Below are 14,109 nucleotides of genomic sequence, written 5' to 3'. Positions count from 1 at the left end.
GTCTCTCTGACTATGGTTCATGCAGTGAGGGTTTAGCTGCCTTCAAATCTCTTCTGTCCTTAGTCGTGCTTGTCTGGTCAGTTGTAGTGTTTTTGCCAGGCCAAAAAATAGAATACAGTTCTGCCATCAGTCATTGTGGACTACAACCTCATGACATCTGATGCATGTGTTTTAGTTTTTGAGTATAACATAATTATGGAACTTACGCAGAAGCTACATGATTAAATAGCTCATGAGTTAGTTATAATCTTTGTAAAATCATGGCAGATAAATACTATAAAGAATTGTCAGAGCCATGACAACATATATAAAAGAAATATTGCTTTTGTATGAACCTTGAGCTGAAAATGACAGTTTTGCTTAACTATATAGATAGTTTTTAAAAAGTGTGTCCTCAATTCATTTCTTCTAAATCTATCCATCTGAAAAGCACAGAGAAGCTGCTTTAAGACTTTCCATGACAAACTGCCCAAAAAATTCAACTTTTTAAACTACAGTCCTACCCTGAGGATCTTTTTTATGTCAAAATTTTTACCTAAGTGTAAAGTTTGCTGAAAAGGAGATATTTTTGCTGATGCACAGTGAAATACAAAGAATATGTTTATTCACTATTTTAATTAAGCTTTGATACTAGACAGGTATTATCATAATTCTATAAAACACTTTTTTTTTTCTGCAGAAATATCACTATATGTGCTTTGGATCAGGGCTGTACTTGGTTCCTTATTTTAAGACTTAAAACCATTATATAAGTTGTTTCCTCTGGCAATTCTCTATTTCTTTTATATATATTATTGTTCCAATATTTTGTGGTGATTGCTCCTAATATTCTAGTCCAGTTGAGAGAATTGTTGAGTTAGTCTGTAAATTATCTTCATTAGCTTTTTGCAAATCAGAGACTGTATAGTATAACAGTCACTACTATAATACTATTTTGAATTAACATTTACTATATTCTAAATTTTTACGTGTTAGATCCTCCTTAACGAAAATTTTAAGTTTTAATCCTTTTCGGTGTGAAGACAGCTGTGTAGAAAAGGCAGGCTCTATTTGGGTACAAGAAAATCTGCCTCTTAAAAGTATTTTCCATTTCATTTGCTTCATTTGTGTGTACAATATCTTAGAGGCATCTAAATTATTAAGAGTGCCACCCGGAAAGACAAATATTGCATGTTCTCACTTATTTGTAGAATCTAAAAATCAAAATAATTGAGCTCATGGACATACGGAGTAGAAGGACGGTTACCAGAGACTGGGAAGGGTAGTGAGGGTGGTGGTGGGGAGGTAGGAACTGTTAAAGGGTACAAAAAAAATAGAATGAACGAAACCTACTATTTGATAGCAACAGGGTGACTGTCAATAATAACTTAATTGTATTTTTTAAAATAATGCAAAGAGTGTAGTTGGATTGTTTGTAACTCAAAGGATAAATACTTGAGGGGATGGATACCCCATTCTCCATGATGTGATTATTACGCATTGTATGCCTGGATCAAAACATTTCATGTACCCCATAAATATATACACCTATCGTGTACATAAAAAATTAAAAATTAAAAAGAGTGCCATAAACACAGATTTTATCAGAGTCTGGTGATCAGTAGAAAAAGTGTAGCACAAGTAAGTTTGAAATCTTACCATTTAGAATGAATTCATCAACATGCAGGTAAGGAACAGAATAGCAGCAGGACATAACTGTATACCTTGAAATGCCCATTTAAAAATTTGGAAGATTAGCCTCAGTTGATTGGCATTTCTTGGTCCATTTAACATTAGATATAGGCTTTTGTTGTTACTCACAGTGCTGTGTGGCACTGGCTCCTATCAGCTTACCAGAGCAGATTGTGTTCGTCTCTTCCCAACTCCATGATTATGCTGCAGAGCAGAGCTTTTGTTTTTTAATTAAAAATTTATTTCTTAATTAAAAAATATAAACCCAGAGAGAGCTGATTGTTAAACATTTACCAGCTCACTACTGCTCATAAATGTGCCATTTAATGAATGAAAAGCAGGAAAAGTTCCTCAAATTAGGTTCCTGCTAGATCAAGGATTCCCATAATGCTTTCATTATTGCCTGCTTTTCCTGTTGCTTCTAATGCCCATGGGGGTTTGTTTTCACTGATCACAGGGACCCAATTGTCTCCATACCACAAGGACTACTCTTCCTTTATGTAGCCATCTGTGATGACAATTCCTTTGAAGTTGGAAGTTGAAGGAGTTGAGAGAAAATAATATCACTACCAGAAATAAATAAAAAGCATCCATTCAAGATTCTACTGCCCTGTGGTCTAGTAGGTTTCACATAAATGGAAGCAGTAAGACCTAGGTATGAATCTCTTACTGTGAGAGCTTGGGCAAGTTATCAGTCTAAATCCTAGTGACCTCATCTGTGAAATGGGTGTCTGAGGATCACATGGGATACTGTATGTAAAGCTCACAGCACAGTGCTTGGCATGCAGTGATCATCCTTTGGTACCTTCTCTTGGTACCTAGTATAGGTCAGTAGAGAGTTCAATAACTTTGAAGACTTCATGGCTGCCTCCCATTATTTTTATATAGAGTTCCTCTTTCCCCAAAAATGTCAGCATAGCTTGGGTGAGGTTTAGCACAAATAAAATTTAAGACCTTGAATATCATTCTGCATAATAGCATTTTTAGATTTGAAGCGCTTCATTGCATTTGGATATTATTCAAGATTCTAGCAGTTTTCAAGTACCAATTGTGCTGGCTCTGTCAAGGTGAGAGGTGAATAGAAGTCAGAAATACTGTTTTTCCTCACTGATCGAGATCTTTTCTGTTGAATACTTGAAAAATGTAAAGTTTCTTTTAAAATAGAAAAATCTCATTTCAGTGAAACTTCGGTTCTTTTCATGAGACATCAACCTCTTTATTAAAATCTCATATACTTCTTGGTGACATTACTTCACAATATTGTTTAAAAGGACTTATCTAGCCAAGGTGATGAATGAATGGTTTGCTTAAATTCAGTTATATGAGTTAAAAATGGGAGTATCGATGGAATATATTTCACTATTTGGACTTTTTGCTATTTAGAGAATTATAGAATGAATATTTATTATTCAGTCATATAATTATTTATTAGGCAGAAAATTAGAGGGTGAATATCCTGAAAACTAGTGGGACTTTACATCTTTTCATTAATGAAACAAGATAGCATTTTGAAAATATACCTTTGGTGAACTTAATTAAAACATAATTTTAAAAATTAATTCATTATTTATAATAAAAATTTAAACCCTTAAATACATTTCCACACTGAAGACTTATTTAGACAGGTCTGGAAATTAAAATCAGATTGTAGATTTTATTGCTTGCTTATTAAGACCCTGAGATCATTATCTTAAATTTAATTTTAAATTTTTTTCATGCTTAAGGTATATATGATCAAATTGAAAAATAGCTAATGATTTCCAGTCTTATAGCATTACTATAGAACTATACTGTCTAACATGGTCACTGCTATTTACATCTGACTATTGAGCACTTAAAATGTCGCTAGTTGGAATTGAGTTGTGCTGTAACTGTGAAGTTAAAATACACAGGATTTTAAAGACCTAGTAGGAAAAAGTATAAAATGTCTCATATAAATATAAAAATATCTCACTGTAGTGCATAGTATGAAGTAGATACTCATAGATATTTGATAAATGAATGTATGATTGAAATAGGAGAGACAGTTAAGGATTTTTGTTGGTTTCATTAATCGATTGAAGAGATTAACATGTTGCCTGGCCCATAGAATGCACACAAGAAACATTTGTGAACTTATTAACAAATAAAATTTGTTGAATTATATTTGTTATAATTCATTCGTGTCCATCTTCATATAACAAATGAGTGAATGAATGAACGAACATAGACACACCCACACCCCCAACACACACCCTCACACAAATAATAAAGAAGATAAAGTCCTCAGAGAGAAATCACCCACAACATATGTTAAACTAGTTCTCACTCTTCAAAGGGTACCAGTTATTTTAAAGCATCATTAACTTCATAGCTGTTTTAATGATATATTTAATTATAATTTTATTTTGATATTGTCTTATAGTTTGAGTGAAACATGGAAAAGCTCCATGGAAATAATTAGAATAAGGCTCACAAATTAGTGTTTTAAAAGTTCCAAACTTTTGAGCATTAGTAGTATTGTTTTCCCTGGCTTAAAGTGAGATGAAATCATGATTTCAGGAAGAAGGAATCCTTAGTGAACATAGGTGTTAGTAATTTGATGCTTAAGGTTGGAGAAGGAACATTGACATCACTTGTTTAGTAAGGATTAGAAAAAAGAGGTGCATTTAAATAATAAAACTGTAATTGTAGAAATGTAAAAGTGTGAAATTTGTATTATAAACACATTTAACGTAAATTTTATTTACTTCAGGGTCTACATAATACAAACGTATTTCCCTTAAATGTTTTTCTTCCAAAAACTCATAAATCTAGAAACACTTTCTTCACTAGGAATTTTCATAAAGTCCAGATATTCAAAGAGTATTTTGAAGGGCTAATGATAACCTGAAGAAGGAAAAATTACGTTCAAGGCACATAAAAGGAATAGAGAAGCTGTAGTAGTGCTGCTTCCACAGTAAATTGAGTAGGAATTGTTATATTTGCAAAGAGTTCATGGTTCAAACTGACTTCAGTTTTTTTGTGTTAGGATAAGTGATTTCAATACATTTCCTTCATGTAGCTCTCTCCTGTCATCCTGGAGGCTGAAGGATCTTCAGCTCCTCTCCTTCCCTCATCTCTGTCCTATTGTATTGCTCCAGTGACATAGAACTTTTGGTTTTTTCAACTCTTGTTTCTGGGTCTTTGCAAATTGCTCTTTGGATGCCTTATCATCATTTTGCCTAATTCCAGTTTCAGTATCCTTTTCTAGGGGAGATCTGGTTGTTTATTGGTGACGTGGTTTAGCTCTGTGTCCCCACCCAAATTTCAGCTCCAATTGTAATCCCCACGTGTTGAGGGAGGGAGGTGATTGGATCATGGGGGCAGTTTCTCCCATGCTGTTCTTGTGATAGTGAGTGAGTTCTCATGAGATCTGATGGTTTTATAAGGCAGTTTTCCCTGCTTTTGCTGGCTCTCTCTTGCCTGCCACCATGTAAGAAGTGCCTGCTTCCCCTTCTGCTATGATTGTATGTTTCCTGAGGCCTTCCAGTCATGTGAAACTGTCAGTTAAACCTCTTTTCTTTATAAATTACCCAGTCTCGGGTTTGTTTTTATAGCAGTGTGAAAATGGACTAATACACTTGGTTTCTACTAAATTTTCTTTCTATGAGCTCATATAAATCCCCTGTTCCCTTTTAGGAGCACTATATTACACTTTCTCCAAAAAGTGCCATATCATCTAGTTTTGCATGTGTTTGTGTAAGTTACAGTTCTAATGGTTGTTCGCAATATGCTCTATAACCCCCAAAACCCTTTCCTTTGTTTCCTTGAAAGTGAAAACTTCTTTATTATTTCCCCATTTTAATGTATGCTTTTTTTCCTCTTGGAAACATTACAAAAACAGCTTTTCTCCATAAATTACTAGGAAAGTATTTACATTGCTGTGTTTTCACAAAATTCATAAATCATATAAACAGGACATGTTATGAATTAATTGGTAGATCATCTATCTATGAATGGGTTAAAGAATTGCCAAGAGTGATCAAGCCCGTTCTCTTTCTGGCTCTTGATATGGTGTTGACAGCCAAGCAAAGAGCTTCTTCAATAAATCCACTCTCGTATTCAAGTTTTTCCAGATGTGAGAAGTAATTAAGTCATTGCATTTACTGAAGCCTTTTATGCTTTTCGAGCAAGAACCGGCAGCTGTGGTGAATTAACTCTGCTTGTTACATGTATGTGTGTTGCATGTGTGAATGTACATATATACAAGCACACATGTGACATTTGCCAATAGTCAAATGAGATCCCACCTGAAAACAAAACAAAACCAAAAGCTGATATCAATAAATGCTAGAAATTTTTACAGCTAAATTTCACAATTGAGAGGTGGGCTTTCTCCAATAATGCCTTTTTTCTTTCTATTTTTCCTGAATGTTAAAGAATTGAGGATAATCAAATCACTTGCATCATTACAGAATTCTTTAAATGGTAAAGTCACGACTCTCATAAAACATAAACACATTTCAAAGATTTATAACTCATTAATACATGAGGGTACCAGTAAGACCTTACAGTTGGTTCATAGGTGATTCTGAAGAACCACATATAAATGCGTAGTAAAGAACACTGAAATGCATTTACAAATAGGTGCAAAAAGGGTCTATCTCGTGGGCAGTACTCAATTGCCTTCCCAGGAACATAGCTACAGTAATGCTCCCTTATCTCTGGTTTTCCTTTCTGAGGTTTCAGTTACTAAGATCTGAAAATAGGTGAGTACATCAGAAGATGCTTTGAGAGAGAAAGAGAATGCATGCACATAACTTTATTACAGCATTTTGTTATAATTATTCTATTTTATTACTAGTTGATCTCTTACTGTGACATCTTAAAATTTACTTTTATTTCAATGGTTTTTGGGGTACAAGTGGTTTTTGGTTTCGTGGATGAATTTTATGTTGATGTCTGAGATTTTAGTGCACTTGTCACTTGAGTAGTGTAATTGTTCCCAATCTGTAGGTTTTAATCCCTTACCCTTCTCCCTTCTGAGTCTCTGTGTGAGACTTCTACAGTACTCTATGTGCCTTTGCATACTGATTAGCTGCCACTTACAAGTGACAGACAATATGCAGTATTTGGTTTTTCATTCCTGAGTTACTTCACTTAGAATAATGGCCTCCAGCTCCATCCTAGTTGCTACAAAAGACATTATTTTGTTCTTTTTATGGCTGAGTTGTATTCCATGGTGAATGCATACCACATTTTCTTTATGCAGTCATTGGTTGATGGCCAGTTAGGTTGGTTCCATATGCTTGACATTGTGAATTGTGCTGTGAGAAACATAACGCATGCAGATATCTTTTTGATATAAGGACTTCTTTTCCTTTGGGTAGATACCTGGTAGTGGGATTGCTGAATCCTATGGTAGCTCTACTTTTAGTTCTTTAAAAAACCTTCATATGGTCTCCTGTAGAGGTTGTACTCATTTACATTCCCACCAGCAGTAAGTGTTCCCTTTTCACCACATCCACACCAATATGTATTGTTTTTTGACTTTTTAATAATAACCATTCTGACGATTAAGGCAGTATCTTATTGTGGTTTTAGTTTGCATTTATCTGATGATTAGTGATATTGAGCATTTTTTTCATATGTTAGCCATTTGTATATCTTCTTTTGGGAAATGTCTTTTCATGTCATTACTATTCTAATTTATAAATTAAGCTTTATCATAGGTATATATGTATAGGAAAAACAATATGTATGGAGTTTGATACTGTCTATACTTTACAAAAAATGGGTGTGAAAAGCCATCACGGCAGGGAAACAAATCAGGCAAACAAATTCTTCTCTCACTTAACCATTTAGGATGAATATTTTTTAATAAGAAATGTTGAATTCATTTTTCAAGTTAAAAGAAAAAAGTTTATCTCTGTACTTTCCCCCCCCACTCAGAACTGAATCTGGATCTATTTCAATTGTTTATTATAATTTTTATTTTTAAATCATGTATCACCATGTTGGGGAAAAGCACATGTTCTATCATTATTAAAAAAAGAAGAAAAAAGTGACATAAGTATGAAGCATTAGTCAAAAACCAAGAAAGTCTTGTTATAGGTGACCTCAGGGAAGGTGAAGACAGTTGTGCACTGCACAACTCAAGATGGTGGCACGGATATGTTCCCTTGGCAGGGCTGTGTCTCCAGAGACTTGAATTACCCACCTGACAGTTGCTAAGGAAATACATTTGCTTACATGTAAACATCAAACTATCAAAAGATCAGAGGACTTCTGAATTATAAATATGCAAGTGAGCTCTTATCTTTAAACTGTCTAGTTGCAGAAGGCCCTTCTTAACTTTAAAAGGATATTAATGGCACAGAGAATGAGAAGACCCTTTCATGCCAAGTGTTTTTCCCATCACTGTGTACCCTTATTGGTGGTTGAAATAAAGCTTGTGTTTGTGAGGGGCTCCACTATTTTTAAGGTGCTTTTTTTTTTAGAGAGAGAGTCTCTCTCTGTCGCTTAGGCTGGAGTGCAGTGGCGCGATCTTGACTCACTGCAACCTCCGCCCCCCCGGGTTCAAGTGATTCTCCTGCCTCAGCTTCCTGAGTAGCTGAGATTACAGGCGCATGCCACCACACCTGGCTAATTTTTGTATTTTTAGTAGAGACGGGGTTTGACCATGTTGGGCAGGCTGGTCTCAAACTCCTGACCTCGTGATCCGCCCGCTTCAGCCTCCCAAAGTGCTGGGACTACAGGTGTGCGCCACTGCGTCCAGCTGGCGCTTTCTTTTTATTAACTTCTGGCAACTCAGTTTTTCTGTTTATGAAGAATTAGAGGTAGTGAGGGGTTAAGTAATTTGCCCTAGAGGACATGGTAGACCCAGACCTGGACTTTGAGAGTCTCACCATAAGTGATGCATCTTGGTTTCATTCTGTATCAAGGCATGGGTAGAGTACTAAAGTAGAAAAGTAAACAGCATAAAAGAAGTGCCCAATAAGTAAAAGGTATGAGCAGCTACGGAGATTTTTTCCTTTTGCAGCAACCCAACGTGAAAATATCTATTAAAATAGCTTGGTTTTTGGAAAAGTTGATAGGGGATTTTGAAACATGATAGCTGTCCATGAGGAACACTTTCTTCCTATTCTCCATGTCATATTTTAGAGCTATTGACAAGAAAACTTTGCTGTGATGAAGTGCAGGGCTTAACATTTTTTAGAGAAAACTTTGCATGAATTTTATATTATAGGTGAAAGGAAAAAAGATACATTCAATCAAAAGTAATGTTGTCTCTAGCTTGCCAAGCAATCCATTAAAGACTTCATGACGGCAAGTCTTGAGTGATGAGTGTTTTATTTCCTACTCTATCTTAGTATGAGGATGTTTTATTCACCATCATATCTCTAATACCAAGCACAGTGCCTGGCATAAAAACATTTATTTGTTGAACAAATGAACACAGGTCTTTAGTTAGGTTCTGATCCTAGTACTTCATAGTTTGTAAATGAGACAGATAATTTTTCATAGCCTTCATTTTGTCATCTGTGAAAGAGAGGGCTTTAGGTATATTGATTTCTTAAGGATCCCTTTGCTTGAAATTCTGATTCTAGAATCTCAAATGGAAAATTTGTGTTCACATTGCACATGGTGTTTGGTTTTTGTTTTCAAAACTTTGAGCATTAAATCTCAACAGCTTATTTTCTTGCAGCACAGTGAAGAGTCCTTAAGAACGTATTACATGATGGGAAATGAGAAATAACTGCAGTGCAAGCCTGATGAATGTAATTCACCTTGGGGAATAGGTGTCACCCTGAGCAACACCAGTACTATCTCCTCAAATATGAGCCAAAAGGTGTGTCTCAGGCAGTTTCGACGAGAGTTTCTCCCTACACTTCTAGAAATTTGCAAGACAAGTTTACAGAAATTACTCCTCTTTATTTCCCAATAAAGATAATGTAATAGATCTATAGAATATTAGAATAATCTTCTGGCCAGTGGAGGACTTGAGGGAAATAATTAGAATCCACACATTCTTTCCTTTTATGGAACAAATAAAATGTACAAGCAATGTCCTTGTGGAATCCACTGTACTGGGCCAGCATGATATGGCTGTAATCTTAGAGTTGTGGTTTCCAAATTTAGCATGCTTGGGACAATTTCTTTTTGGTGCTTTGCTGGTGAACAGGATATGTGATACCATTAATTTAGCCTTTATCAAAAACTAGTTCAAGACCAATAGCTCCTTCTAGAACACAACATTTTAGCAGAATAGAGCAATATTTCCCTCAGTAATAGGTCATATTTCACAGAGGAGTGTTAGTTTTCTGGGGTAGTGGGTATAATTAAAAAAAAGTGATAGGTAGATAGAAAGATAGGTAGGTAGGTAGATTAGATTAAATTGGATTAGATTTGATGAGATAGATAGGTTTTGTGTTCAGGGGAAAAGGAGGTTAAGCAAGCCTAAGTAGGTTTTTTGGTTGAAGGTCTTCTCAGAACTTCTAATGTGTCAGTATGCCTTGTAGATCTCTAAGTGGCAGGGGCAGAGATTGGGGTACAGATTTCCCAAACGTATTTGTTTAAGAAACCTGCTCTTCTCCCCCAGAATCTTTTGTGGAACTTTTGCCTCATGAAACACAATTTCAGAAATAATTTGTACACGATGACTGTGTAGAATGTTTTTCTTGTTAGGGTTTTCAGTTTAGGTAAGGCCAAGGCATTTTTTTAATAACACATTGAAAACTAGATATGATATCAAGAGAAAAAGAGTTATGCTTGGCTACTTAGAATGATGTATTATTTTTAATAAATTTGTATTTTCTGTCATCAGTATTACTATTCCTTGTAGAGTATTTTTTTATGCCCGACGCTAATATGCTATGACTTGGTAAAATTAATTTCCCCTAGGATTTAAATAACCAGATTAATAAATCGTGAGTTGTAGAGAGTCTTGGAATTGCCTGAATTGACATTAAAATATTTGTTTTGAAAAATGTATTTTTAACCTTGGTTTTACATAACCAAGGACACATACCACATTATAAATATTGTGATGGTTTATTTTTCCAAACTTTTCTGAATGTGGGGTACCCATTGAGTAATAATGCACATCACCAATGAATCTGTAAAAATTGACATGATGAGTAGAATTGCAGAATTCAAAGATGATGATGATTATTTTTGAAACAGTGATGTTTCTAGAATTGTTAAATTATATATCAACATGTGTTAACTGCAACTTCTCATGTTTAATGATGTTTACAATTAATACAATACCATACTCGCCAGTATAAGACTAACAGTCATCATTAACTCAGAATAGATTCTTTGAAGTGGTTCAAAGGGCTTTTCATAATAAATAACTAGCCTCTAATCAGCTAATATAAAGTGGGTATTTTTTAGGATGTGAGAAGTACTGGTGTGTCTGATAAAACATATAATTTGGGTTAACAAAATGAGCTTGAATGATCCAGATTCTCTACCCCAAGTCAGAAAGAAGTCCGACATTCCAGTGAAAGCTTTATTTAGACAGAGATGAGGAGTCTTTGAGATAACAGGCTTTGGACTGTGCTATCTTGAGTGTTAGAGCTGAGTAGTTTTTGTGGAATCTCTAAGTCCTTTTTACACTCTTTTATGAATGAATAGAATTAGTAAAAGATAAATAAATTTTCTCTTTTGGATTTCTTAACCAGTGGAAAAAATGTTGACTTTAAAAGTTCATAAAATCAAGTTTTGCCCAAGAATATGTTATGTCCACTTGTGAGGCCAGCCTGGTAGACCTCTGGGATCCTGTTCTGTTCACTCACACACCACTGAGATAAGGAGTGAAGTGTGGGCTAAATAGGGCTGAGGCTTGGGCAAGGGCGTTTCGAACAGAGCACCAGAGACATCAGCATCTCAAGGGCGCTGTGGTACGAAAAAGGACGCCACATGAGTAAATTTTAAAAATAACTATTTTAAAGGGTAAAAATGAGGGTCCCTGTATTTGAGGATGTAAAAGATGAAACTGAAGAAGAAACAATAGGGGAAGAAGAAAATGAAGAAGACCGGGTGAGTAAGAAAACACATACTCATGACCAGCATTTGTTCCTCTAAATTGATGATGAGAAAAATGTTCTCTTTCTTTCTTTTTTTTTTTTTTCATATAGGTCTTCTATAAGCCTGTTATTGAAGACTTAAGCATGGAATTGGCCAGAAAATGCACGCAACTCATTAGTGATGTAAGTGGCTGGAGTACTTTCTGTCTTATTTTGCATTGCACCTGTGGTATTATTATGTTATAGAGGCATAGAGCTGTGGGGGAAACCCTGAAATCACCTTTTAAAACACAGTCACTTTCCAGATCATGGAACAAAGTCCTGAAATTCTAAGTGATTTCGCCAAGGTCACCTATACAGAGAATTCCTGCTAGAGCAAGTCTCCTCATTCTTAATCCAGAATCCTGTCCCTTATGAGGTTTGCTGTCACTCTGGCATGAAATCATAAGGCATTGAATTGCAGTATTTATTCCATTTGAGAACTCCCAAAGATTTTAAAATGAATGTAATGATGTAATTTGTCTTGGGAGGCCCTCTATCTAAATGAGTAGTCATTTTTTAACATTTTGGGACATTCTGAAGAATCTAATGAATGGACTTGTCTTTCAGAACAGGAAAATGCATATATATATATATATATATATCTATGCATATAACTTCTATTTACAATTCAGGATTTGTGGATTACCAAGCTGCTTGCTAAGAACCCTGATATTAGAGAAGGATATTAGTGCAAGGGGCATTTTTGTTGTGACATTTTTTAGTAACTGGGATTGGTCAATATTACACTTCAAGGGAATCCCAGAATATATTGAATGATTGAACGTATAGTTTTATGTTAAATATGTAAGCTAGAATTCAAGAAGTACAAGGAAAAATGTTGCTCACCAGGAATGAGAATTTAGATGATCCTCATTAACAGTTCTAAGAGGATTGCTGGTCCAGAGGAAGGGTGACTCCTGTAGAGTGAATATGTGCCTGTGTCTTCATTTAGAGAGATGAGCACAATACTGGTTGTTTCTGTTGTTGATAATGAGCAAGATGATCAGAATGTTTTGCACGTTTGTTTTCAAAGGGAAGTCAGTCCTGGGCAGGAGGACAATGGGCTGGCACGTCCTCCAAAGTCAATCTGCCTGGGTTGACTCCACAATAACCTTGGAAAGGTTATGTAACCTGGCTGGGCTCCATCCCTCAGCTGTAACATTTATAATAAGATTAAATAATGGTAATGCATCTAAAATGCTGAATAAACTATCTGGAACATTGTGAGTACTCCACAAATGTTAGCTGTTATTAACTACTCTGTCTGTTACTTACTTTTACATCCATCCAATCACAGTTTAGATATGACTGGCTCTTTCTGACAAACCAGAAGACAAGCATAAAGGATGGTGGTGGAAATCATACCCTTTCCCATATACTTGACATGTGATGTAATTACCCTTTAAATTAAGTATTTCTTTGTGCTATTACTTAATAGTCATTAGCTACTGTATGTGAAAGTTCTTTGTAAATTGCAATAATAATAAATGACGACAACAATAACAATATTGGCAACAGTTAAGATTTAGTGACTACTATGTGCAGGGATTGCAGCTTGTGAGGTAGGCACTATGCTGTTTCTCATTTTTGAAGTGAAGAGATAGAGGCACAGAGAGGTTCAGTACCTTGCCTGGGTCACACAGTTAAGCAGCGGCAGTAATATTTGAACACAAAGGCCTCCCTCTTACACTGCCAAGTTATCTCTCACTGTAGGTTTCCATGAAATGTCGTTCTTTGCCTTATTATTATTACGCTACTATTAGTAGTAGTAATGCTACCTACTAAAACTCTAAGTTCCTAACCTCTTCCAGCTTTGATATATTTTTATTGAAGTGCAATTATAACTGAGCTAACTTGTGTTACATAAACCATCAGGACTAAAGTAGTAACTGTAGTTAGTAGGTGATTTTGTTGGAGTTGTTTTGGGTAAGATTGTTTATCAGTGACTTTAAAACCAATGTGTTGTGGGGGTGGTGCCTTTATCATTTTGCAAAAGCTTAAAGCCATACATTTCACACCCACGTAGGTAAAATTAAACAGATAGGCATACTTTCTGTTTATTAGAGATATTTGTTGCATGGTAGAATGTACTACTTAAATATTTAGGACATTATTATTGTGGCTTAATTTATATCTGTATTCACATTCACATTTTGCTTCCAAATAGAATTCTATACTTGCTGAGATACTTATTTAATTTTTAGATTTTTTCCTTTTCTTTTCCCCTGCCCTGCCCTGCCCTGCCCTGTCCTTCCCTGCCCTGCCCTTCCCTTCCCTTCCCTTCCTTTTATGACAGGGTCTCACTCTATTGCCTAGGCTGGAGTTCCGTGGTGTGACCACAGCTCACTGCAGTCTCAATCTCTTGGCTCAAGTGATTCTCCAGCCTTAGCCTTCCAAGTAA

General features: G+C 35.5%; 1 protein-coding gene and 1 long non-coding RNA gene across 12 annotated transcripts in view; one reads left to right on the top strand and one right to left on the bottom strand.

Moving 5' to 3' along the window:
* NEBL (nebulette) overlaps positions 1 to 14,109 on the top strand; it is a 377,590-nt gene that overhangs the window by 252,207 nt on the left and 111,274 nt on the right. For 5 of the 11 annotated variants that reach the window (XM_045399651.3, XM_015455630.4, XM_015455628.4 and 2 more), the window contains exons 1-2: positions 11,495 to 11,679; positions 11,778 to 11,849. The exons of 2 other annotated variants lie outside the window; for them this stretch is intronic. In XM_045399651.3, the coding sequence (XP_045255586.2) occupies positions 11,599 to 11,679; positions 11,778 to 11,849 (153 nt within the window). In that variant the 5' untranslated portion in view covers positions 11,495 to 11,598. Of the gene's footprint in view, positions 1 to 11,494; positions 11,680 to 11,777; positions 11,850 to 14,109 lie in introns of those variants that run through there. 4 more of the 11 variants (XM_065520396.2, XM_074001157.1, XM_065520393.2 and 1 more) reach the window with 1 other exon arrangement.
* LOC141407655 (uncharacterized) lies at positions 4,363 to 12,758 on the bottom strand. The gene is made up of 2 exons (XR_012417522.1): positions 12,555 to 12,758; positions 4,363 to 5,942 (listed from the first exon to the last, which is right to left on the bottom strand). It is a non-coding gene; the product is annotated as an uncharacterized lncRNA (long non-coding RNA).

The sequence above is a fragment of the Macaca fascicularis genome, chromosome 9, assembly GCF_037993035.2.
Source record: "Macaca fascicularis isolate 582-1 chromosome 9, T2T-MFA8v1.1".
Taxonomy (NCBI): domain Eukaryota; kingdom Metazoa; phylum Chordata; class Mammalia; order Primates; family Cercopithecidae; genus Macaca; species Macaca fascicularis.
Note: the sequence above shows the minus strand (reverse complement) of the source record. Positions and strands in the feature narration are given on the sequence as shown.